The following is a 25592-nucleotide window of genomic DNA, read 5'->3' on the forward strand; positions in this document are numbered from 1 at the left end:
TTCAGAACTCATCTAGTCAATTTTTAACAGTCAATAGAAATTAGAAAATTTATTTCTAACAGTGGTATCATATATATATATATATATATATATATTACATTCAGAACTCATCTGGTCAATTTTTAACAGTCAATAGAAATTAGAAATTTTATTTCTAACAGTGGTATCAAATATATATATATATATATATATTACATTCAGAACTCATCTGGTCAATTTTTAACAATCAATAGAAATTAGAAATTTTATTTCTAACAGTGGTATCAAATATATATATATATTACATTCAGAACTCATCTGGTCAATTTTTAACAGTCAATAGAAATTAGAAATTTTATTTCTAACAATGGTATCAAAGCCAAGCCAGCTTTTGGTGACACCCCCACGTCTCACCGTTGGTCGTTAGGCCCGGCGGCCTCACATCTACCAGTTCTTCCGCACTCAATCCCTCCACATCTCCATCGTATCCATCGACCAAGTCCACACCGCAACTGCATTCTGTACGTGCGATATTTGGGGTTACGAAAGGCACAGGAGAACCACGACGGCTATGGAGTCATTTATCTAGAGCGAGATTAATTCCCCAGAGCGTTTGCATTGTGGACAGCGCACCGTCGACCACCGTGGAGAACAACCTTCTGCGAACAGACAGCATCTCCATGGCTCCTTAGTAGTCGATGTCCTGTTGCTGCCAGCATCCACTGCCTAATCCCCGTCCACCTGTGTTCGACTCCAGTCACATCGGGCACCAAAAGACGATTGGTCAACCCGACTATCAAAACCGTCCAACCACCTCTCCGACTCCGCATAACGGTCAGCGTAGTTGTTCGAACCGACATTACCTTAATTTAATTTAATTTAATTTATTTAATATATGGATTATAGTTATATATATATATATATAATATATATATAATTATATAACGTATATATTATGTATTTATAATTTAATTAATTCATACATTTTAATTAATTAAATTATTTAAAAAAATGGTCTTCAAGAAAAAAAACAAAATAAAATTGTGAGCAACAATAATGACGATATGAAAAAAATTCAAGAGGACATTAGCAAGTTAAATAAACGCTTAGATAACATCGAGAAGTCAGTTAGTAAGCAGGACCAGATGGCCAACGATATCTCTTACTTAAAAAACTTGATGAGCCGACATTTCGGAGAGACTGATCCACCTTCAGCTACACAGAGTCCCAAGACTCCGGAAGGTGAGACTTCTCCAAAGCATGAGTTCCTGAGGCATGAGAAGCAGCGAATACCACAAATTCACTTTGAAGGAAGCCAATATTATACTAAATCTTTCGAAAGGAACCATCTTAAAATCAAAAATGAATTACCTAAGTATGATGGTAAGAACTATAAGGGCGTTGTCGTATGGGTAAATAAGATGGACGCCATTTTTTTAGCAAACCCTCCACTCGGCGAGCAAGAAAGAGTCATGACTGCATCCAACTACTTAGAAGCAGAAGCATACGATTGGTTTTTGTGGTGGTCGTCTAAATGTACGAGTTGTTCGTTCAATTGGGAAAACTGGAGGATGACGTCTATGAGAGATTCGTTCACCTAAAACAAAAAGGATCAATGAGTGAATACACTCACGAGTGGGAAGTATTAGCAGTAAGGCAGAGAGGGTTCTCAGATGAGGAGCTGCTAAAAATGTATCGTTGTGGCCTTAAAGATTACATTCGCAAAGAATTAAAATTGCATAAACCCAAAACCATTGAGGAGGCCAGACACGCAACCATAATTATCGAGTGGAAATATAAACTTCACAAAGCACCATATGCCAGTAACGACAGAACTAACAGCTATTCCAAGGGGAAGGTAGGTAAACCCTCGTCAGAGAATACTAGCAAGTACATTCCACCACCATTGCGAAATGAAGGGAAACAACAATCTAATGTCGAAAGGAAAAAGGATGGCAAATGCTGGAAGTGCGGAGACAAGTATTACGCAAGACACAAGTGCGCAACACAAAAATTGTACAACTGTGAAGCCGAACAAGAAGAGGAATCTTCAGAAGACAGCTTTGACGAAGAGGACAATGAAGAAAATGCAAACCCTAGTCCAAAATCAGAAGAAGATATGCCACGAATTTCCTTAGCAGCCATCACAAGGATAGCTCAACCACAGACACTGAAGCTTAAAGGTCACATCAAGAAGCAAAGCGTTATCGTTCTAGTAGACTCAGGAAGTACGCACAACTTTGTAGATGTCAATGTTGCAAAAAGACTGAACATCTTTGCTTACCCGGTAGCAGATTTAAAAGTTATGGTAGTAGATGGAAAACATATAGATGGAGTAGGCAAGTGCCATAAGGTTAAGTTGCAATTAAGCGACTATGCAATGGAGTCCAGTTTTTATACGGTTCCCCTAGGAGGAGTAGATGTTGTTTTGGGTGTACAATGGTTAAGAACACTAGGCACATATTCAGCAAATCACATAAAGCAATTCATTAAATTCAAATGGGATGGACCACCAACTCAAGTCATCTTTGCTCAATAGATGAAGAAACTTATTCACAAGGGGGCACCAACATTTGTCGCACAATGTCAACAGTTGGAGTTATTATCGACAGAAGGGACTCATCAACCATCAGAGATTTCATCCTTGATTCAGAAATATGAAAAGGTTTTCCAAGATCTACCAATGAAGTTACCCCCTGAGAGGCAAATTGAACACATTATCGAAGTCAAACCAGACTCAACACCAGTAAATGTTAAGCCATATCGTTATCCCCATCACCACAAGACAGAAATAGAACGCTTAATACAAGACCTGCTAAAGCATGGAATCATTACGAAGAGTAGAAGTCCATACGCTGCACCCGTAATATTGGTTAGGAAGAAGGATGGATCCTTCCGATTATGTATAGATTACAGAGGTTTAAACAAAATCACTATTAAACATAAGTTTCTGATTTTGTTCATTGATGAAATGCTAGATGAACTACATGGTGCAGAATACTTTTCCAAATTAGATCTAAGATCAGGCTACTACCAAATACGAGTAAGATTAGAAGACGTCGAAAAGACAGGATTCAGGACTCATGAAGGGCATTATGAGTTCAAGGTCATGCCATTTGGATTAACAAATGCGCCAGCCACCTTCCAAGCAACCATGAATGAAATTTTTCACCCATATCTGCGAAAGTTTGTATTAGTTGAATTCTTCTTCATCTTCAAGTTTTGTTCCAACTACATGACCAATCCTGTCCTTGATTGCTTTTGATCCAACATCCCCGTATTTGTCAGTAATACATATTCAACAAAGCACTCTTCCTGGCCTCCAGTCAATGCACGAGTGCATGCAGTGTATTCAACAAAGCACTCTTCCTGGCCTCCAGTCAACGCACGAGTGCATGCAGTGTATTCAACAAAGCACTCTTCCTGGCCTCCAGTCAACGCACGAGTGCATGCGCACACTACATAGCTAAAAGAGATATACTTACTGGGAAAATCTCTGCCAGATCGTTGCAGACCACTGATTTGCCAATTCTAATATTTGTGCTACCACAGTCGCAACAGCTTGTTGATCGTTGCCACATCCATGTTGAAACACCACTTTTGCGACCGATATAATGTTCTGAAATACATCACCTCTAAAGACAGTTCAGGCTCCCGCTAAGCAGTTTATCCTTAGCAGATGTCTGCAGCTCAAAGATGAATTAAACGATGTTCGTCTTCAAATATATTCAATTCATGTGATTTCCCTTCGATCTTTATTTCTGTTAGCAGCAGTACTTGGTTATCATAGAATGCGGCACGTCCATCAACTTAATAAATTCGGCCCCTCGATTCCTTCGTGTTGGCATGTACATCCCTAATCGTATTGCCCAGAACTTCGTACAATGGTCCAAGTTGCAAGTGGCTACATAGAAGCCCTCATACCACGCACAAGTATGCATTGCACCCAAAAGTCGTCCTCCTGTATACGACTAAGGACAAAAAAAAATTGGTGTATTTCGACTTTGGCCAATTGTTCTTTAGCCTATAGCTTCCGAGGAATGGTTCACAGCCTCTCGAGGGTTAGTTTCATGCCCCAAATACATAGTGTGGCCTGCCTGCGATAATACTTCACCTGTTACAGTCCATAAGCTCCAGTTTTCAAGTCACATGCAGCTCAGGAAGAAGGGGAAACTCGGCTAACAATGAGATTTCCTCCAAAAACATAACTAGATATTCGATCTAGTTGTTGGGAGAAAATTTCAATTTTGATGAATCTTAGCTTGCCAATTCTAGACAATGAAGATCACGCTCATGGATATAAATAACAACCTACCCAAGAATTGCAACATTCACAACTTGATTAAAGAAACTCTTCTGCCAAATCTCGGCCTCCAAAAAAAATTGCGCACAGAAAAAATATACGCCCAATTCAAAAAATTTCGCTCTTAGCTAATAGCAAACTCGAATCGGTTCTCAGATGAAATTTCGTTCTCCCGAACTAGCTTGGACAATGCTCTCGATTTTGTGCAATCTTTAATCTCGGCACTTGAAATTTTTAATGCGGCCCTTTTGATAATCATTGGCTACAACCTCAAATCATTTAAACTTAAATGAAATCCCTCACGTTGTCTTTTAATGATATTCCATGCCAAGACCTTTGGCTTCATAAAAAATTAATCCCCTTTTTAAATAGTCGGCCCCTTCAAATATTTTACGACCCTACTTCAATATTTTGACGGTTGCCTTCTAAAAAGAGAATATATGTCAATTCCCATTGGCCCCTTCATAATTTTGATTGATGGCTTTTCAAAATGAATTAATTCTCGCACCTTCACAAAATGCAATTTAATAATTCGGCCTTCAGCAAAATATATACCTTCACAGCACAAGCTCCCCAAACTCGATCTTCGTTGCAACAAAAATTGGCTCCAATAATAGAATTTGGCATATTAAAAAAAAACCTCGACTTGGCCTTTCAAAGTAACCCACGACTGAGCCAATATCAAGGCTCTGATACCACTGTAATGTCCCAAACAAAGAAAATTTGGAACAAACTCCAATATAAATTTTCTATTCATTTAACAAAAGATTACCATGTAAAACCCAAACACCAGAAATTTGACTGAAACCATAACCTCACAAATTGCATAAAATCTCATTAAAATTACAACATGAGGAACAATGAGAAATGCAACAACCAAAATCCAACTTTATTATATATGGAAAGATGTCAATACAATAGCGAGGAATGACTCTCTGGTCTCCAAACTGAAATAGAAAAACAATCACTACACCTGTGGATTCTAAATAAATCCACCAAGGGGAGATGGGTGCTCGCCCAATCTCTCTAAATCACCAGAGGGTTTTGGTCCTGGGGCTACCAATGGAGTAGAGAATCACGTTCTCAACCTCTCATACAAGGAACAATACTCAATCCAAGATGTCCTCCAATGGCCTCCACCTCCTCTTTTATAGATTTGATGGACCCCTCTAGAATCTTCTATTTTATTATTATTTTAATCATGGAGCACTTTCTCATGTTTTATTTTAATTAAAATACGCCTTTTAATGCAGGAAAATGGTGAATTGGCCACCATGTCTCCTCAGGTCACTAAAACTCCCATCGAAAAGTCCCATGATGTAAATCTTCTCGTTCGGATTCCAACAAGCTATTACACTGAGGTGTTCCATCAATTAATCTCCCCAGAATGCCACCTCGAGCATAATTAATTAAGTTATGCCCAATAATAATGCTGATTTTTTAAATTTGTTGGAATGCAACGGAACGAAAGGCAAATTGTGTTGATGATGGAATATGCCAAGCGAATGCCATCAAATCCCATAAAAACTCCTCAAAACTCCATCGGGACCCCTAATGACATAAACCTGCTCCATTGACTTGGACATCCCCTGTCTTGGAAATCCACCCTGGTTGTACTATGAAGAAGAATAAAAATGGGGACATGAGTCGCATTTGCCTTCAGACTGGTCATTTACAAACTACATGTCCGTAGGCAAAAGAAGTTTCCAAATAGAAAAAAGAAATAGCCCAAAAAGCAAAAGGGATGGCAAGTTCCACTTCCGCAGATTTCCGAAGAAGAGAATGAGGAAGTTGTGGTGAATCAAATTAGTGGGGAGGTCTAGGTATAACAAGGCACACCAAAAATCAGCAAGGAAGAGTAAGCGGATCAATGATCTAGATCCAGAAAACTTATAACAAAGAAGGGAATGCAATGCAACAGCCGATGGATGCACCGCCTCATTTGGAGATGGGTGGAGTGAAACAATCCCATGCCTCACAGAGCTCGGATTCAGAAAAAGAAGCTTCTTTGAAGGCAGAATAAATCAAATAGCAATTGTCAGTGTCACTCCCTCACAAGGAGTCTGGCGAAAAGTTGAAAAGAAGAAAGGAAGAAAGGGTTAGGCAAAAGATTCTCTTTTCCTAAATATATATTTTTAGTTAGTTTTTGAACATCTATTTGGGCTCTAGTTTTGTGATATGCTTTCAAGCGTCTATAGTATGTAACACAGTCATTTCTAATATGCCTTTGAGCATCTACGACACGTAATTTTCAATTTTATTGAATTATGATTTTTCCTCGGGAAAAGAATACTTGCACAATTAGATAGGCTAAGTCACCTGACACGGTGATCCGGGATTCGTAGGATTCGGGATTCGTGGTGTGAGATTCGGACACGTTGACCCCCCGGAACAAGACACGTAGGATTGGTTATATATTATTTTATTAAATATATATATATATATATATATATTAAAAATTAGATATTTCTTACACAAATTTTAATTAATGATACAAATTTATTGATTTCAAACATAGATCTTCAATGTTCATCTATAGCATGCATAGTACATACAAAATTCAAATACATGTCAGTGGTATTGGTCACATAAATCATGATTCATAATTCATAACTGAAAGACAACTTACAACTACAAGATAGTAAGATAAACACACTGACAACTGTAGTTTTCTCATTAAGTCATCAAATCAAAATGTGTTACATAGGTAGTGCTGGTGCAATGCCAATGGCAAATAAAAATAGAAAATATAAAACAACTATAGGTATACAAGCCTCAAGGCATAAATCCTCAAACATGCACAAATTTGTAAACAAAAAATCATATACAAACTGTTGTAAGAAATGCAAAAAAATGGAGTTGAAATGCACTTAGTTGGTGCTTGAATCTCCTTGTCGAACGCTCTACTCCCTTAACTCCTTGCTCCAAACCCTTCTCCACTTGCCAACAGCTCAAAAAACGCTTGCCAAATGATAATATGCATGGCTGTAATGACCAAATGCGGCCTTTTCATACCCGCGCAGGTCACTTTTCCGCCTAACAAGTCCTGGAAAACAGGATACGATTTCCAAAATTGTGACACACTGGGGGATTCGACGTGTCAAAATAGGACACGACGTGTTATGTTTTTTGGACACAATTTTTGAGTGAATCGTGTCGGACACGACGAATTCAGATTCGTGGACCCTATAGAACGAATCCGGTTACTTAGGATAGAGGACATACACAAATAGAAATTACGTCCATTCATTGCATTATAGTTTATTGCCTGAAAACCCAAGGAACCGATTTACAAAGAGAACTGAATTCCCTCAACCTTCCTAATCATTATTTCTACTTGATAAACAAACATATCACTAATTTTCAACCAACTAGCTGCCCAAATTAACAACTGACCATAATTGGTTTGATTTGCTTTTAAATAAAGGCATGGAAATCAAACACTAACTTTTTAAAAGTTGTCATAAAAGTGACCTTAATGGAGAGATTGGTATGAATATTTTTTAACAACAATTGACATGTTCTATATAGACACATCACTTGTCCTAGAGTTCACGACCGTGTACATCCTAAAGAAATAAGGCACTCTTAGTAGGAACATATTTCAATAAAAAACCAAGAAACAAATTCACATGTTTATATAATAACATTTGCCTCAAACATATGCATTTGACTACAAGATCAAATCAAAACAAAATACCATGGATCTTAGATGATAGTAACATTATATGAATTTGAAGTAGAAAAAAATATATTAAAAATGTATAAATACCCAATTAATTTTTTGATGATCCATTCTCAATGCCCATAATGCACTCTTGTAAGCATGTTGCTTCAATTCGGATATGTTTTCACGTTCCATCTTCAATTGCTCATGCAAATTAGGATCTTCACTTCTATCTGTGTTAATAAGACATAAGGGTAATCATCAATAACTTTTCCACCTAAATAATTTGTTTATTTAACTTGGTATGTATTTGTCCTACTTTCCAGAACAATATATTATCCTGCATAGGAAATTGAAACTAAAATTCACACTGCAACAAATAATTAGTACAAGAACTTATAATAGATGTAAGCCTTTGAAATAATTAAGCGTATGGGAATGGGGAAAGTGCTACATGCAAAACACATGATTTAGATCAAGAAGGATCGATCTCTAAATAGAGTGTACCCTTATGTTAACACCATAAAACTCAAACTACTTAAGTTACAATTATAGGTAAACTTGCACAACAATGTAGATCAACCAACTTTAGTGAGAATGACACAGCAAATAAATACTTCCCATCAATTATTTTATTCTATTTGTTAATGAAGAGACCAAAATATTAGTTATCAAATTTGAAAACAATCAAAATTATAATGACGACATGCAAAAAAGATATGGGAGAAATAACAAATGATAAACCTTGTATGGTAAATGCTAGATGACTCCAATTAGAAACCCAATAACACTTAATTGAATACATTTGGTCATGATTTAGTGTGGGGATGATAACATGTTAGTATAACCACCAAGTTTCAATTACTTTATGAGAGAATGAATAAGCAGTTAGAAACCCAATAACACTTAATTGAATACATTTGGTCATGATTTAGTGTGGGGATGATAACATGTTAGTATAACCACCAAGTTTCAATTACTTTATGAGAGAATGAATAAGCAGTTAGCTCCAGGTGTAAGTTTTGACAAAACAATAGCCCCTTATCACAACAACTTAGTGAAAGAAAGCACTTGTTAACTTGTTTACCCCTAAAGGTTCATTTCACTTGTGTAAGCACGCTATTTGTGGTTTCCAACTACTTCAAACCTAAATAACATGACATGTCCTCCACCCCCTTCCCCCAATGTCACATATTTCACGTGTCAGACATGGCAAGTGTGTGGTATGTATCAAACACAAGTTTGACACGTGTCAAACACAAGCCCTACTAGTGTCCCGAAATTTGGACATGTATCCCATGAAAAAGCATCTTAAAATCAATTTATTGCCTCATTCAATGCAGTTCAGTCATAGGGTTGGAGCTCTCAAAGGTTTTGGAATGCACCTAAGGGTGATTAAGCAATGTTAGAAGGTATTCCAAGTGTTGGTAAGTGGATTTGTCTAGGCCCTAATAATGACATGAAATTAATGGTAATGTTAATTCTTAAAGTAAAAGTGACACCTTTTACTAAAAATTTTAACATTAACATTAGTTGACCCAAGATGTTTGAGAGTGGTTCCAACCTCATTGGATTTCACATGTAGAAAGTAAAATTTTAGATCCCACACAAAATCCAAGCAGATTTAATAGTATTCATGATTTCAGGATTGGGAGGGTTGCAAAATTTCCATTGGAATATGTCATGTATGAGGGTATGGAACTAGCATTTAATTAAGAGGACCAAGACCTCTATGTACCTCGATGTTGGTGGCATTGATTGTTGAACTCCTCTGACATAACCCTAGTAAAAATGTACCCATCACTTAAACAAAATCTCAATTGGACATGTTACACTTTTCCTATCTTATTTGAATGCTTAGAGGGTCATATTGATGATGAGGATCCCAATATAGGCAATGATTTTGGATGATATGTAGTACTAGTTATTTGTTGTAGCATGAATATTTCTGGAATTTACCAGCCACTTAGGGCCTCTTTGTTGGTTCAAAGATAGATTTCACTAAGTGATATTTTGGTTAGATGCATTAGTTGTATGATTGAACTCGTATTAACATCATGTAAATGATTTATATATTTTCATATTTCATGTAATTGACTAATTTATAATATTTTGTAACATCTATTATTTTTTTAATATATAATATATAATGTGTCTTCCATGTCATGTTTCGGGGGGGGTGTCATGTCACATGTCGAATACTCGTATTTTCATGTCAAGTGACTTAGCTTCAAACCAATTGTCATCTCTAAGTTATAAATTAAAAATAAAAAATAAAAAGAGGTTTGGTCAAACAGAAGTGTAAATGTTATAATTGTTCACCCTTGGAAGGTTATTTCACCAACACATTTGTGATGCCCTCGCCTCTTCAAGCCAAAAAAAATTTGAGCTTAGCGAAAACACTTTCAAAAATAAATTGAAAGTAAAATAATTGGTGTTTCTTAGCCTTATTTGAGAGACTATTGTAAAATCATTTACAAAAAATTTGTCCCCTATTAAGTAGGATATTACCTATCCCTACAAAGATAGATCCCTTCCAATTCAACATTTCAACAAACCTATTTATAATGGAAATATTAACCAGTAATTAATTCTTAAGTTGTTTAGATCATATTTAGAAGCATCAATAACAAAGACTAATAATCATATGTATTTGACCATAACATCCCTTAAAAGATAATTAAGGCACATGCTTGGGTACTCAAGGATTTTACCGACTCCACTACCTCCAAGTCATACCATGTCTGTTGCTCCCACATCGTTTCCTTCAAATGGATGGAACATGTCGTTGAGTGCCTCACCATCTTACGGCTCGATGATCATCTCTTCGTCTAAGGTTCGACGTCTTTTCTAGTGGGTTGGTCGCTTACTAGAAGCTTAGAACACTTTGGTATGATGGTCTGGTTCTAAGAAGTGCATTTTATAGGATAAATGAGAGTCCACAAGGTTTCATTCCAATAACCCACCGAGGAGTGACTAAGGCACGAGGGCAGTTTTCGGAAACAAAATTGCCTATTTTTTTCAAAAAAATCTATCTCGTTCGGCGGAAACATGTGGAATTACCAAAACATTCCATAAAAGTAAAAGGCAATAATAACTAAAAAGATTCACCTCTTAATCTTAAATACTTATTACAAGAAAGCAAGCTTGTAAAGTAAGAATGCTACTTGTGGTTCCCAAACTCTATAAACCAATTGTCATGGTTATCTTTGAGTTAAGGAAAGAGGCTTCGTCAAATGGAAGTGTCCATGTTTAGTTATTCACCCTTGGAGGGTCATTTTACCAACACAATTGTGTCGCTTGTGATGCATTACCTCTTCAAGCTAACTTCTTTTTGAGCTTAGAGAAAACACTTGCAAAAATAAATTGAATTCAAAACAACTGGTGTTTCTTAGCCATCTTTGAGAGGCTCAAGCAAAAATCATATCGACTATGCCTTTAACGATATCGATGTATAATATTTTACGCAGAATTTCGAATATTCAAAATATTTGACATGGTTCCTCCAAATGCAGAAAAATAGCAGTCTCGATAATTGTACTTTTGTCATTGATTAGAAATTCTTTTGAAGCACTGGGAATTGGGATCGTCAATTCACATACCTCTATTGTTATGTTGTAGCCTGCAGGAAACTCTTAACAGAATCAGATAACTTCATTTCGTGATTAAGATGGAGAGTTTTCACTAAAAATATAACACAGTTTTCAGTAGAAAAGTTTGCTTACCCAAATCCGCGCATTCTATCCCTCTCATTGTCTCAATGGAACGCAATTACTGTTGCATAGGATTCGAACGATTGTTTAAACAAGCAGATATCCTCTATGGTTTCCTTACCAAAGGAGGTAAAAGCCAACATCGATAACTCGGACCTTCTCAAAAAATGGCTATCGTCGTTATTTAAACGATCTTGCCACCTCCTCATGCAACTCACTTTCACCGATCTTCGCTTGAAGTCAATCAAGCCAGCCTATCAGTGTGATCGTGCTGCTTCTCACTTGACACATTGTCTAGTTATATATTGAGAACTACCCATGATAAGATAAGTGTTTGATGCCAAGGATAAACACTACCCACGGAAATGTAGGGATAAGCATTATTCCACTGCATGCGTCCCTAGAGAATTTGGCATCCATAAGTTGTTTTGGAAATGACAACTCACCGCACCCAACCCACCTCCAGATCACTGTAACAAGGAAAATAGAAAAAGTGGCATTGTGGATTGAAGGTGTTGTTGTTGCTTTTAAAGGTGTTGTGTTTTAATTTTGCAAAAAAAAACACGTTTGGTCTTTCACGACCATCCATTCCCTATCCATTCACGTGTCACGTTTTATTATGCCATGCAGCAGTATGGCTCAATCCAACCGAACCTGATCGAATGACTCGATCCACGGGATGCTTTAAAGCTCAATGGCTCGGACTAAAAACAAAAAACAAGAAACTAATTCATGACATGTCACTCCTGCGTTATGACCGTGCAGTGTTGATGGATTTGCCATGCAGTGCCTTGATGAATTAAGCGGAGCTTCTTCTTTTTTCTCGGGATGAAATTCAATATTAACACATGATGGGTACTTTAAACCCCACGTTGCTCATCAATGGTTATCCTTTATCCTATCCTTCGCGATTTTCATATTCTAACAAGTTGAGTATCTACATAAATCTGCTAACACTAGATGCTTTGTTATAAAATTTCATTGATAAGCTCAATAAAATCAATATCCTAAAAATAGAGTTCCTAAAGAATCAACAGGGCAAAGACCTTCTGCAATAATGTAAATTATTAGCATGAATGTCTTGACGTCGTCAATCAACTACACACAATTGGGTACATATATCTGACGTTGAATTCCAACGATGGCCAGGACATCTCTACCTCGCAAGCCTCTATGTTGCAGTCGTTCACGCAGTGCTTCAAATATCTGGTTGTAAAATTCCTCATTCATCGTTGATCAACGAAGGATCTTTTGCATAGCAGATGTAGATGGACGTTACAACACTTTCCACAACCACCAACGTCAAACCAACTAGAATCATCCCCATCAGCATAATTGTAGAACCAACCATCATCACTCGATCACTCCTCTTAAACCCTGCGCGTCATAAACGTGACTTCGCCTTTGCAATAGTCAGCCATTAGAATTTTAAGACCTTATGTTCATGACTGCTTTGACTAACTCTACATAATTCGATGCATTTATGAGACTAAAATAGTTGCTAAATTAATGCCAAGAATTTGGCAATTATCGAACGCTCTCGGATTTTTTTATAAATGTGGTCATGGCCATATAACCCGTACGTTGTTAAGTATGCCCTTTGCAATGTTTTAATATATTTTACTTTATTTGAATGGAGGGTTATAAATGTCGAATATTGGTCAAGACCTTAATCAATATAATATATATAGCACATTATGTTATATTGCTATTCCGACAATATGCCCCTTCCATACTCATTTTAGGGTTTGATTTCCACCGTTATGGATTCTTGCATATTTGGAACTTATAACCTGAACCCTCCATTAAACTTCTTAGTAGTGTAAGGCCAAATTTAGGACATGAAACTTATTCATATCTTACAAAGGCGAATTGGCCCATAGGCCGAAACGTTTGAACTTAAGCTCTGATACCATTTGTCACATACCCCCTGGCCCTAATTTCGCAATTGCCTACCAGGTTTCCTTTCCACCAATTAAGATTAGATCCAATAGCCTTCACATGCATAGTTATTTCATCATTTCTTGAACAATACTAATCCTGCAACTATACACATACTCTTAAAATTTTGACAATATCAAAAGTAGTGAACCATAGGCCATACAATTTGAACCCTTAAACCATAATTGTTCTGCATGCATCGATGTCTTATGCATAAATGTTCACCACAATAAAAAGCAAAGATATCACATCAGTTTAGAGACATACTATGTTCCTTCATTGAATTTAATTGTGATTAAATTTAGAATCAATAGTTATCCCATGCATATGTATAAAATCCTCTCATAAATAAAGTTAACGTAGGCAGATCTACTCATGCATATGCAGATTTTATCATTTGTCACATGTGTCATATAGCTCCTTGACCCAAGTATTAATAATCACCTACTATACTCCCATCACCAAATCTATGGTTGGATCCATTAATGGTCAAATTCATAAGAATTCAATCATCCTCATAAATAAAGAAAACACATACAACTAAACACCTGTGCTGAGCGATTCCACATAAAAGGTAAGGAGGAACATAAAATACATCCCATGCAAGTGATTCAGACAAGAGCAATTAGAAAGACTGTGACTTGGAATATCAAGCATTGCCACCCAACCTAGAACTATCTTCTTTCAGTTCACCCCTGAGCCAAGGTTCTTGCCATGGATCAACTGCCTCCTATTGATCTCTGCAATGGGCATTTAATACCCTCTTTCATGATAAGGTTTCCATTAGTAGTGTCTCGCTTTTATGGATCTTTTTTATCCATTTGCCTAGGCTTTTACCAGAAAAGCTTGTCTTTCTCTCCCGCGAGGCTTTTCCTCATAAAAGCTTGTCTTTCTCTCCTGCAAGGATTTTATGTTAACTTAGCATCCTTTTACAGCTAAGAAAGCTAATGGATATTTATCTCCCAATCCATTAAGCTTTATGTAGAATTTTATCTAGAAGTTTTATTATGAAAGAATTATCCCTTCCCATTCACCAATGGGATTTAGCAAGATTCTCATCTCTCGGTGTCTCGCTTTTCCAAGTGATTAATTATTTTATCTCTTTCATGAATATTTACTTTTCTTGTTACACATCAGACCTAGCATTTCTCAGCTTAGGTTAGCAAAGTTTTTCATACAAGGGAGGGGTGTTACAGCCCTACTTGTTGCTCGAGGCTTCTCTCAAAAGGAAGGTGTAGATTATGATGAGATATTTGCACCCGTTTGTTAGGTCCCTATACTACTTGTGTAACCCCTTATTGTTATTAGTACAACCCCCTTAATATATTGTTGTGCCCATGTAGTCCCCATATTGTTATTATTGTGCCCCATAGAAGTCCACTATTGTTATTATTGTGCCCTTACATTATTATTATGTCAGCTCTTAATATATTATGACCCCTTAGACTCCTATATATAGAAAGGAGGTCTTGTCATTTGTATCATCCAAGAATTGTTCATTTGTGTAATGTAAAGGAGGTTCTCCCCTCGAAGAGGCTTATTTCTAAGGCATTGAAATATCTTTTCTATCTTTTTGTGAGCTAGTTTCCTAACATTTGGTATCAGAGCTTTGGATTCTAGGGTTTCGCTGCTTTAAACAGGTCATCGTGGCATTTTCGCTATAACTTTTTTCTGCGACGTTTCAGAAGAGAAACAAAAAAACCCATTTGAAACAAAATCGCGTTGATCTAGGGCCCGAATTTCAGATCTTGTCTTGCTATATTTTCAAAGATATGATCTAAAGAAGTTAGGGTTTTTGCAAGCTCCAAAATTTCATCTAAAACAAGTCATCATGGAATGTTCGTTATAACGTTTTCGCTACGAAGTTTCAGACGCTAAAAAAAAACCCATTTGAGACAAAATCGGTCTGAACGTCGGGTCCAAATTTCAAATCTTGGATTGCTATATTTTCGGATATATGATCTAAGGAAGTTAGGGTTTTTGCAGACTCACGAATAACATCCCAAACAGGGGACCTGGGGAAAGTCGTCATAACTGTCTCTCTGAGCATCAAATTGAAATTTCGTAAGAAATTACAAAAAGAGGACAGAATGTAGTTTTCTATGTATATTTTTCAGATCCGAAGGTCAAAACAGTGGCACATGACACTTCATACAAGTTCGCTCTTCTGAAAAGGTATATAATCACGTCATCTTGGGAGATTGTGCATAACTCTTTCTTGGAGAATTGAATTTCAATCAGACTGATGGCATTGGAAAGAGGACGCAGAGGGCTGCTGTAGGTCGCGATTTCAGAACTGGAAGATCCGAAATTACAGAGTTACAGTGGTTTCAATATCTAGCTTCTAAAATCAAGAAAAGGTGATATGAGGAAGTTTGATGGCAAGGATCCGGTAAATTGGATACTACAGATGGAGCAACATTTTGATCGACATGAGGTACAATTGTTACAAAAGGTATGTATTCCATCTTCATATTTAGAACCAGATCAATTTTTATGGTATAAAGGGCTTTGTTCTCCTAAACCACTTGTTACGTGGTCAATTTTCACAAAGGAAATGATAGCACATTATGAGGATACAAAGAGAAAAACCTTCTTTAGCCAATTGATAAATCTCAAACAAAAGTGTTCAATGGAAGAACACATTGAGGACTTTCAAAAATTGAATATAAGGGAAAATGATATTCCATGGAAAGCAAAGGATTGATGCCTCCATGGGGACTTTAAAGGATAACATTCAACATTCATTGGAGAAGGCATTCAAGTTGGCAAGAAAAGTGGAAAGCAAAATTATGGCAACAAGGAAGTCTACCCCTCACAACTATAAAGATAGAAGTGTTGTTTCTCCTAGCCTTCCACAACCTACAAGGTTGACACCACAATAATTGGAAGAAAAAAGAGCAAAAGGACTTTGTTACAATTATGATAACAAATACATTAAAGGTCATAAGTGTGCTGAGAAGAAATTATTTTACATTGATTATGAAGAGGAAGAAGACAAGGATCAAGAAACATCAAAAGAAGAAGATATACACCAGGAACCAACCCCAGAGAAAGAAAGAAATGAATTCGACCATGTCTTGTAAAACATTGGCAAGAATTACCATTCCTCAAAATCTCAAGATAGAAGGACATATCAAGAAGAAAAAGGTTCAAGAAGTGAAAGATCACATCGAGAAAAAAGAAATGAATCCGACCGTATCTTGTAATGCATTGGCTGGAATTACCACTCCTCAAACTATCAATATAGAAGGACATATCAAGAAGAAAAATGTTCAAGAAGTGAAAGATCACATCGAGCATCAAGAAATGAATCTGACCATATCTTGTAATGCATTGGAAGAAATTACCACTCCTCAAACTCTCAAGATAGAAGGACATATCAAGAAGAAAAAGATTCGAGCAGTGAAAGATCACATCGAGCATCAACAACAAGTTCTCCAACTTTTAAAGGATAACGCCACTTTGGTGCAAAATCGAATGAAACAATAGGCAGATCAACATCGCAGTGAAAGAAATTTTAATGTAGGCGATTGGGTATTTTTACGGCTACATCTCAAGCAAGCTATTTATGAGAAGGAATTGTTGGCAATACTACATGCACTTAAGAAATGGCGACCTTACCTAATGGGAAGACACTTCAAGGTAAAAATGGATCATGATAGTCTTAAAGACTTTTTAGAACAAAGATTATCTTTAAAAGAACAGAAAAAATGGATCACAAATATGTTGGGTTATGACTTTGAAATCATCTACAAAAAAGGGAAAAAAAAATGTTGTTGCAGATGCACTCTCAAGAAAGGATGAGGATGTGGAAGAATTGTTTTGTGTTATTTTTATTATACAACCAGATTGGATAAACGAAGCAGGGGATGAATGGAAGAAGGACAAAGAAGTGTGGCCACTCATTGAAAAGTTGAAGAAGATCCCAGTTCAAACAATATTGCCAGAATTTGACAAGGAAGGAAAAATCATATTGCAACCTGGAGCAGTCACAGAAACAAGAACCCAACAACTACAAAATTGATCAATTTCAGAGTATCTCATCAAGTGGAAGAACTTACCCGCTGAAGATTCCACATGGGAGGACAAGAATTTTATACAGAAGCATCAAGAACTACTCAAACATTGAGGACAACACTTTTGAAGGAGAGGGGCATGTTAGGTCCCTATACTACTAGTGTAAACCCTTATTGTTATTAATACAACCCCCTTATTATATTATTCTGCCCATGTAGTCCCCATATTGTTATAATTGTGCCCCATAGAAACCCACTATTGTTATTAGTGTGCCCTTACATTATTATTATGATGTCGACTCTGATCATATTATGACCCCTTAGACTCCTATATATAGAAAGCAGGTCTTGTCATTTGTATCATCCAAGAATTGTTCATTTGTGTAGTGTAAAGGAGGTTGCCCCCTCGAAGAGGTTTATTTCTAAAGCGTTGATCTATTTTTTCTATCATTTTGTGAGTTGGTTTCCTAACACTGATGCTCGCTACACCACCATCTGTTCGATTATAGCCCTTGCTGCCTCGCAAGGATGGAATCTACACCAAATGGATGTCAAGGTTGCCTTCTTGCATGGTTCACTTAAGGAGGAAGTCTATGTGGAACAACCTGAGGGGTTTGAAGTTCAAGATTGTCAAACACATGTATGCAAGTTGAAGAAAGCCCTCTATGGGTTGAAGCAAGCACCCTGGGCTTGGTATGAGAGGATTGATAGCTATCTAATGAAGTTGGGATTTACAAGAAGTGAAATTGGTCTGAACCTTTACTTTAAGGTTGAGAATGATAAACCTCTCATCTCGGTACTCTATGTGGACAATCTCTTTCTGACAGGTGCAAACCCTCTTATTCATCAATGTAAGAGAGAGTTGGCTTCCGAATTTGATATGAAGGACCTAGGACTAATGCATTACTTCCTAGGGTTGGAGGTCTGGCAAAAGCCAGGAGAGATTTTCCTTTCTCAAGGAAAATATGTTGTGAAGCTACTTGAAAGATTTGGGATGGTGGACTGCAAGTCCGTGACTACTCCGATGGAACTTAACTTCAAGAAGTTATGCGGAAGTGTTGTCGAACCCGATTTGGGAAATCCTTCTAAGTATCGTCAACTCGTAGGGGCCCTGATGTTCTTGGTGAACTCCCGTCCAGACATGTGTTTTGCAGTGAACACATTGAGTCATTTTATGGTCGGGCTTCATCATATACATTGGATTGCTGCCAAGAATCTCTTGAGATATCTCTGGGGCACAATCACTTATGGACTGAAATACACTGCCGAGAATGAGAGGCTCCATGGTTACTTGATGCAGACTGGGCTGGCAGTATGGTGGATCGCAAAAGCACATCAGGATGTTACTTCTCTCTAGGTTTCGCTTCAATGTCATGGATGAGCAGGAAGCAGAAGTCGATTGCTTTAAGCACCACTGAGGCTGAATACATTGCTACTAGTTTGGCCTCTTGTGAAGTTGTCTGGTTGAGAAAGCTCTTTAGTGAGTTGTTTGGACATGTGTTAGATACCACGTGATCTTCTGTGACAACCAGAATGGGATTCGTCTTTCTTAGAATCTTGTGTTTCACGATTGCTCCAAGCATATTGATATCAGGTACCACTTTATTCTGGATATGGTACAGCGGGGAGCAATAAGGCTCCATCATATTGGGACCGATGAGCAGGTCGTCGATATTCTTACGAAGCCCCTCAGGAAGGTCAAATTCTTAACCTTCCGTGAACGACTTAGAGTTGTGGAGAGACCCTCTTATGAGGGTCTTGTATGAGATGGATAGTGAGCTCTGGGAGCTCCGGGGGGCTTGGGGTACTTCTTGGAGCGATGAGCAACCATAGGGTGACTCACCCTCCCCTAGTGGTGTGTTGTGTACAGGGTGAATGGTTCACCTTCCCCTATGATACCCCATGGTGGCATATGCATAGGCTGAGTGGTTCACCCTCCCCTATGGCATATGAGCAGGATGAATGGTTCACCTTCTCCTGCAGGCAGATCCTACCCATGCAGTCTAAGACTCATGGGAAGTACCTCTCATATGGCCAATGAGTAAGGAAATGAGGATAGGGACCATAGTATTACAGATGGATGTATCGTGTACTACTGTACTCCCTGTGTTAGGATGTTGATATTGATCTAAGATCAATGGAAACTGACTACGGGCCAGTTAAGAGTGGTATGGCACACTCTCTATTGTTGGAGACTACTTCGGGTCAGTGGAGAATGGTATGATTAATTCTCGATCATTTCTTCTTTCTTCATGGTTCAGCAGAGCAGTGCAGTGACAGCGATGGTACAGATTGTCAGACAGTTTGGCCGGTGATGTTCTCCCTAGTTGAGAGGGAATGTTAAATTTGGAAACTAGGGCCAAACATCACTTTGGACAACTTTTATGAGGCAGCTGATATTTTTCTTGGATTCCTCTTTCCGAGAGGCGTAGAATTGATCTAAAGATCATCCCATTCTACCATGTACAAATGAAGTTATGAATTTATTTTGATTATTGACAAATTGTCAAGGTCAGCCATCCATCAAAATTAGCCTCCTCCAGCCTTCAATGTTGCATATAAATACAAGGTACCTCCTCATTTTGGCATCTCATCTCATTCATTTTTCTCTCTCTCATCTTGATTGGGTACAGATTTCTGGCCTTCTCTCTCTCCACACATGCAAAAGGAAGACTGTCTTTTCTAGTTGCTACGTTGACCAGATTTGATTGTATTTTCTAGCTATTGTGTTGACCAGATTTGACCAAAATTTCAGGAGGATGACTTTGACCAACGTTGACCTTGCTTGACTTTGGTTTTGTGAGGGAGACTTTTGTGTGGGCAGGCCATTGTTCTGGGCACAAAAACCGAGGCAGTTTGACCCTTGCGTTGACCAGGGTTGACTGCCCTAAATCAAGTTGTTGCGTTGACTTTTGTTGACTAGATTTGACTGGTTATTTTCAAACTATTTTGGGCTGCATTATCTTGTTGTTGGAGGGGCTGCATTATCTTGTTGTTGGAGACCAAGTTGACCAAGCTGTTTTGGAGGTCAATTTCATCCCTATTGACCAACATTGACTTTCTCGTTAGGGCTTTATGTTTCTGTTGTTTTGAAAGTGAATATTGTAAATTGTACTCTCTCTCTACACTTTTGAACAATTATAAGAAGAATTGATTGTTTCTCCACATGGGGTTTGTCCCTCGCTGGTGCCATACATTGGGGTTTGTCCCGCGCTGGTGCCATATCTTGTGTCCTCTTATGTTGGCTCGTCTTCTACTGTTATTATTTATGTTCTATCTGCATTTTACTATCATGTTGATGTGATTGTTTATGTTCTATCTGCATTTTATCATGTTGATGTGATTGCTATACTGGATATGATATTGGGCTAATAAAGAAAATTGAAGTAAAATTTCTCTAAGCATAGAACATATCATTGTTATCCTAAAATTAATCGTTGCCCTATTGTTGAGAGACCAGGGGTCGTTTTTGTGGGCGTCGGGCCTAAAAGGGTGTTGTATTGGGGGTCTCACCCTCTTGTGTTGGCTCGTCTTCTACTGTTTCTATCTGCACTATCATGTTGATGTGATTATTTATGTTCTATCTGCATTTTACTATCTTACTATCATGTTGATGTGATTGCTATAATGGATATGATATTGGGCTAATAAAGAAAATTGAAGTTAAATTTCTCTAAGCATAGAACATATCATTGTTATCCTAAAATTAACAATTACTCTATTGTTGAGAGACAAGGAGTTGTTCATTTTTGTGGGCTTCAGACCTGAAAGGGTGGGTGTTGTATTGGGGGTGGCAACGTGCTACAGAGGCCCGGTGACAAATTCCACTTTAATTTTTTTTATTTTTTTTATTTAGACTCTATGGATCATTTTAAAATAGAAATTTCATAAAACACAAAAATTTATAATTATAATTTAATTATATTTTTCAGCAAAATACTTGCTGAACTTAAAAAAATATTTCAACATAAAAGAGATTAAATTTATATCATTTATGCTCCCTTCAATGCCAATGTTAAATTATACCCTTCTCTGCAAACCCAAAATTATTCCCAATTTTGTTCGCTTCAAACCCAAAATTATTCCCAATTCCAGCAAACCCAAAGTTATATAAATAGACACATAAAGGTTTTCTCTCAAGTTTAGGATTACAGGACAAATGTAACAAAGGGAGCCCATTTCTCCACATATATTCATCAATCTCAATAACCCTAGTTACTAAACCCTAAAACCAAAATTCAAAATCAATCACCCCTGCCTATTATTCTGTTTAAAAAGAGTCGAATTCATTTTCAACTCAGTAAGAACACAGAAAGCAAAATGTGCATGAGAGGCAGTCGCCACCATATTTTCACAGACACTTTTACTAAACCCCGCGGGTACTGAATTTGTGGTACGACACTAAATACAAAAGCAGAAAACTCAAATTTAAAAGAGAAAAAAGAGCCAACATACCACCACCTGCATGTCCCCTGCCTCTCTCCCGATACATTGTTCTCCACAGCTGAGAAAGCCTTCGCCTTCACTTTCACGTTCACGACAGGAGGAGGATAAAATACGGAGGGAGAGGGGTAGCGCCTGGACTTGCTATAGAGGAGTTGGAACAAATAAATAATAACTTCATCTACCTGGACTTGCTATAGAGGAGTTGGAAAAAATAAATAATAACTTCATCTACCTGGACTTGCTACAGAGCAGTTGGCAAAAATAAATAATAACTTCATCGCATCCTTGAGTAGAAACGACAATGATCCTAGGGTTCTACACTTCAGCTTTTTGCACAATTAGCATATGGATCCTGCCTGCAGCTGGGGCGAGGGTAAACGCCCTGCAATGGCGTATCAATCAAAACAGAATGGATTAAAAGAGGGAAGGTTGGATCTTTATCTCATCAGCAGCGGCAGTTGTAACAGTTCAGATGTTCACCATCTACATGCAAACCATTAAACGCATTAAATTTTAAGGTTATTCATCGTCCGGCCTTGCTTCCTTCCTGGGTATTGGAATCCGGCTCGTTTTGGTTTTCGTTAAGAAACTCCATCTACGTGCGAAGTAGTTATCCTCTATTCGATTCTTACATCAGTTCTTATTATTACGCCTCACTATAGAAGTAGGGCTCTTGGAGGTCGTTTCAAATAAATTTAAACATTTAATATTAATTATTAATAATAACATTGTTTAAAAGTAACGAGATTCCAGGGACGGTTACCATTACACACAAAATTCTTGATAGTAACCAAATTTAAACAATGAGCTTTACAACTGGAATAATGGTCACGATTTGTAATTTTAATAATATTATTATTATTCATTTAAAGTTAGTTGTTGTGGAGAGGTTACATTTCATATATTTAAATTAGAGATAGTCTTTTGGGGTCATTAGTGGCTAATGTAATGTGATGGGTGATGATTCAATACTCTTTATTTTTATACACATATTTCAGGGAAGAGGAAGGATTCTTCAAATTTTATTTGGAATTAAAATAATATTGTTTACCATTAAAATGTCTTATTTTTTCACCTTAATCGGTCGATCAATTTACTAAAGGGTTTTTTCATTTTCTTATATATTTAGCTTTCACGTCATTAGTGATATTGACATAATTACTACACATGTAACTCTTATATTATTTTGTCTCTATTTTAGAGAGGGGTAGAATTCCATTGCCACTAATCAAATTTGTCATGACATTTTCTCCCATTCAAAAATTGATATCATATCATATCTCATAGCTCTCAAATTCAATATGATCAAACTTTAAGCATAAAGTAGTAAAAGGTTAAAGCATACAAATTCATTCTATCAAGATGCAAGATAATTGGTACAACATTAGGGTTTATTGCCTCTCTAGTGGTTACATTGATGTGATGAATAGTAAGTGCTATTGTCTTTTGCTTTCACCATGCTGGGGTGAGAGGATAACGAGTCATCTAATCATCATCATTTATCTTTTTGTTTCCAGTGTCATTCATTTATGATTGTCATCATCATAGTGTTGAAGTTTATATTATTTGAATAATGATTATAAAAAACTACTTTCAAAGGAAGAAAGAAACTATGTTGTTAGAATTTGGAACTCATCATGAAATCATCCTTATGTTGTTACATATTAACATTACTACACTTGGTGCAAAGTACAATATTAATAATAATAATAATAATCAATTTTGGCATCGGTAAAAATTTTAAATTCACTCTTTTCTTTTCACTTTTGACCCATATATATCAGCACTAGAACATTAATGAACAAGTGATGTTTTTTAGAGTTGAAATGATTAAAAATGGTCAAAATGTGTCTGTAAAAATAATTAAATTATATGATAGGTTGTGATCATTATGTTATACTTTCAATATATGTAATAGATTTGTGTGTGTTAAAACGTAGTCATGTGAAAACGACCATATTTTCTCTATATATTTTGGATTTGATGACATATTAAGAGTACTACTAAGCGGGTCTACTTTTACTAGTAAATATTCTCTACGTAATCCAAATTCTTATAAGTAAAATATATAAATAGATTTTGAATTCTATGTGTATTTTTTTGATATATCCTTGTTGTACTAATGCATAGGTTGAACTTGTTGATAGTTTCAATGACCCTACCATATTATTAGAGCAATATCGTGATGGTAAATGTCATTTCCATTGTAAGAATTGCAAGGGTGTAATCATAGAAGAGTTTTCGGTTTGACATCTAGAAATAGTTATGTAGGGTTTGGTAACTTTGAAGGGGGGCAAACTAATATCATTCATTGATAAGATAATCATTACATGTCTCATTCTTATTTTAAAACTTTTTAAGGCTACAAATTGTTGCATCACGAGGCACATTATAGCCCCAATATGACGTAGATATTGTCAGATACATGCATACATAAGTAACACTTATATATGTTAGCCTAAAAAAACAGAGTTAAAAAAAAAATATGTTGCCCTCTCATATTTAAAATAAAAAGGATATATTAAATTGATTGAAATAGATTTCAATCAACACCAAATTTCAAGTAAACCATAAGAGCGACATTGAATATTCCATTTTGCTTCCAGCCCAAATGCTGGAAACGATGCTACATAGTTACAAAATGTGGAGCGAGGAAAAGACTCTTTAGGTGATCCGAATCGGATCCATAAACGACTATCAAAGAACCATGACTAAATCAGGTCGAACAAATCTCTAATGAAATCCAAAACAACAATCAAAAACACCCTGAACCAGTGGCCATGGCAGTCGGCGTGGAACGACGAGGAACTCTGTCAAAGCGCGCTGACCGAGGCCCATGGAGACTGTGCAGGAGGTCGATGTAGCCCCTGGGAGCCCCAGAACGAGAAAAGGAGTTGATTTTCGATGCGCGGTTAGCGCTAATTGTGCATCGTTGGGCGAAAAGGGCTAAAATGGAAAATCCGAGCACCCGGTCGCATGGAGGGACCGAAGGACCACGGGCGGAAAAAGGTAAAGGCACTAAAGTACAAAGGCAGGACCCGCGCTCTAGAAAACCGACGGTTTCCTCGGGACGCCCTTGAACGATAAGAGGTTTTGGAGGAAGCGGAGCGATCACACTCAGCAATCGACGCGTGGCAGTGGAGGTGAGAGAAGAACCAAGTGATCTCCCGTTATCGGTTGAGCAAGTCAACCGCGCTCGGTGTGCGAATGACGTCGGATCTTGAGGAGCCTAGATCGAACAGCTGAGATTGCGCCCGAGAGATCGAAGCAGAATCGATAGAGAATTAAACCGCGATTTAAGGGGATTTGGAATCTGTTGACCGCCATGGTCGAGAAAGAAACGAATCGATGAATAGGCTGGCGTTGTTCCGATGGGGACGCGTGGCTACTTCTCGAGCATTCATGCTGACGTCGAACAGGAACTCCAAGCACACAGGCGATAGGCGAATCGACGTAGGTGGGAGAGGAACTGAATGGGCATGGAGATCGAATGGCTAAAGCCATGAATAGAGACAGTTGAACGG

At 37.3% G+C, this 25592-nt stretch overlaps 1 protein-coding gene across 8 annotated transcripts in view; it reads right to left on the reverse strand.

Moving 5' to 3' along the window:
* LOC149168311 (protein EMSY-LIKE 1-like) overlaps positions 1-22734 on the reverse strand; it is a 293681-nt gene extending 270947 nt beyond the window's left edge. For 3 of the 8 annotated variants that reach the window (XM_089428253.1, XM_089428256.1, XM_089428250.1), the window contains exons 1-2: positions 22078-22733; positions 8055-8182 (exon numbers count right to left, since the gene is read on the reverse strand). In XM_089428253.1, the coding sequence (XP_089284379.1) occupies positions 8055-8182; positions 22078-22114 (165 nt within the window). In that variant the 5' untranslated portion in view covers positions 22115-22733. Of the gene's footprint in view, positions 1-8054; positions 8183-22077 lie in introns of all 8 variants that reach the window. The other 5 variants (XM_089428252.1, XM_089428251.1, XM_089428255.1 and 2 more) reach the window with 5 other exon arrangements.
* Positions 22735-25592: the final 2858 nt, after the last annotated feature.

The sequence above is a fragment of the Pinus tabuliformis genome, chromosome 4_2 (genome assembly GCF_031772625.1).
Source record: "Pinus tabuliformis cultivar Carrire ecotype Pingquan chromosome 4_2, CPIR1, whole genome shotgun sequence".
In the NCBI taxonomy this organism is placed as follows: Eukaryota; Viridiplantae; Streptophyta; class Pinopsida; order Pinales; family Pinaceae; genus Pinus; species Pinus tabuliformis.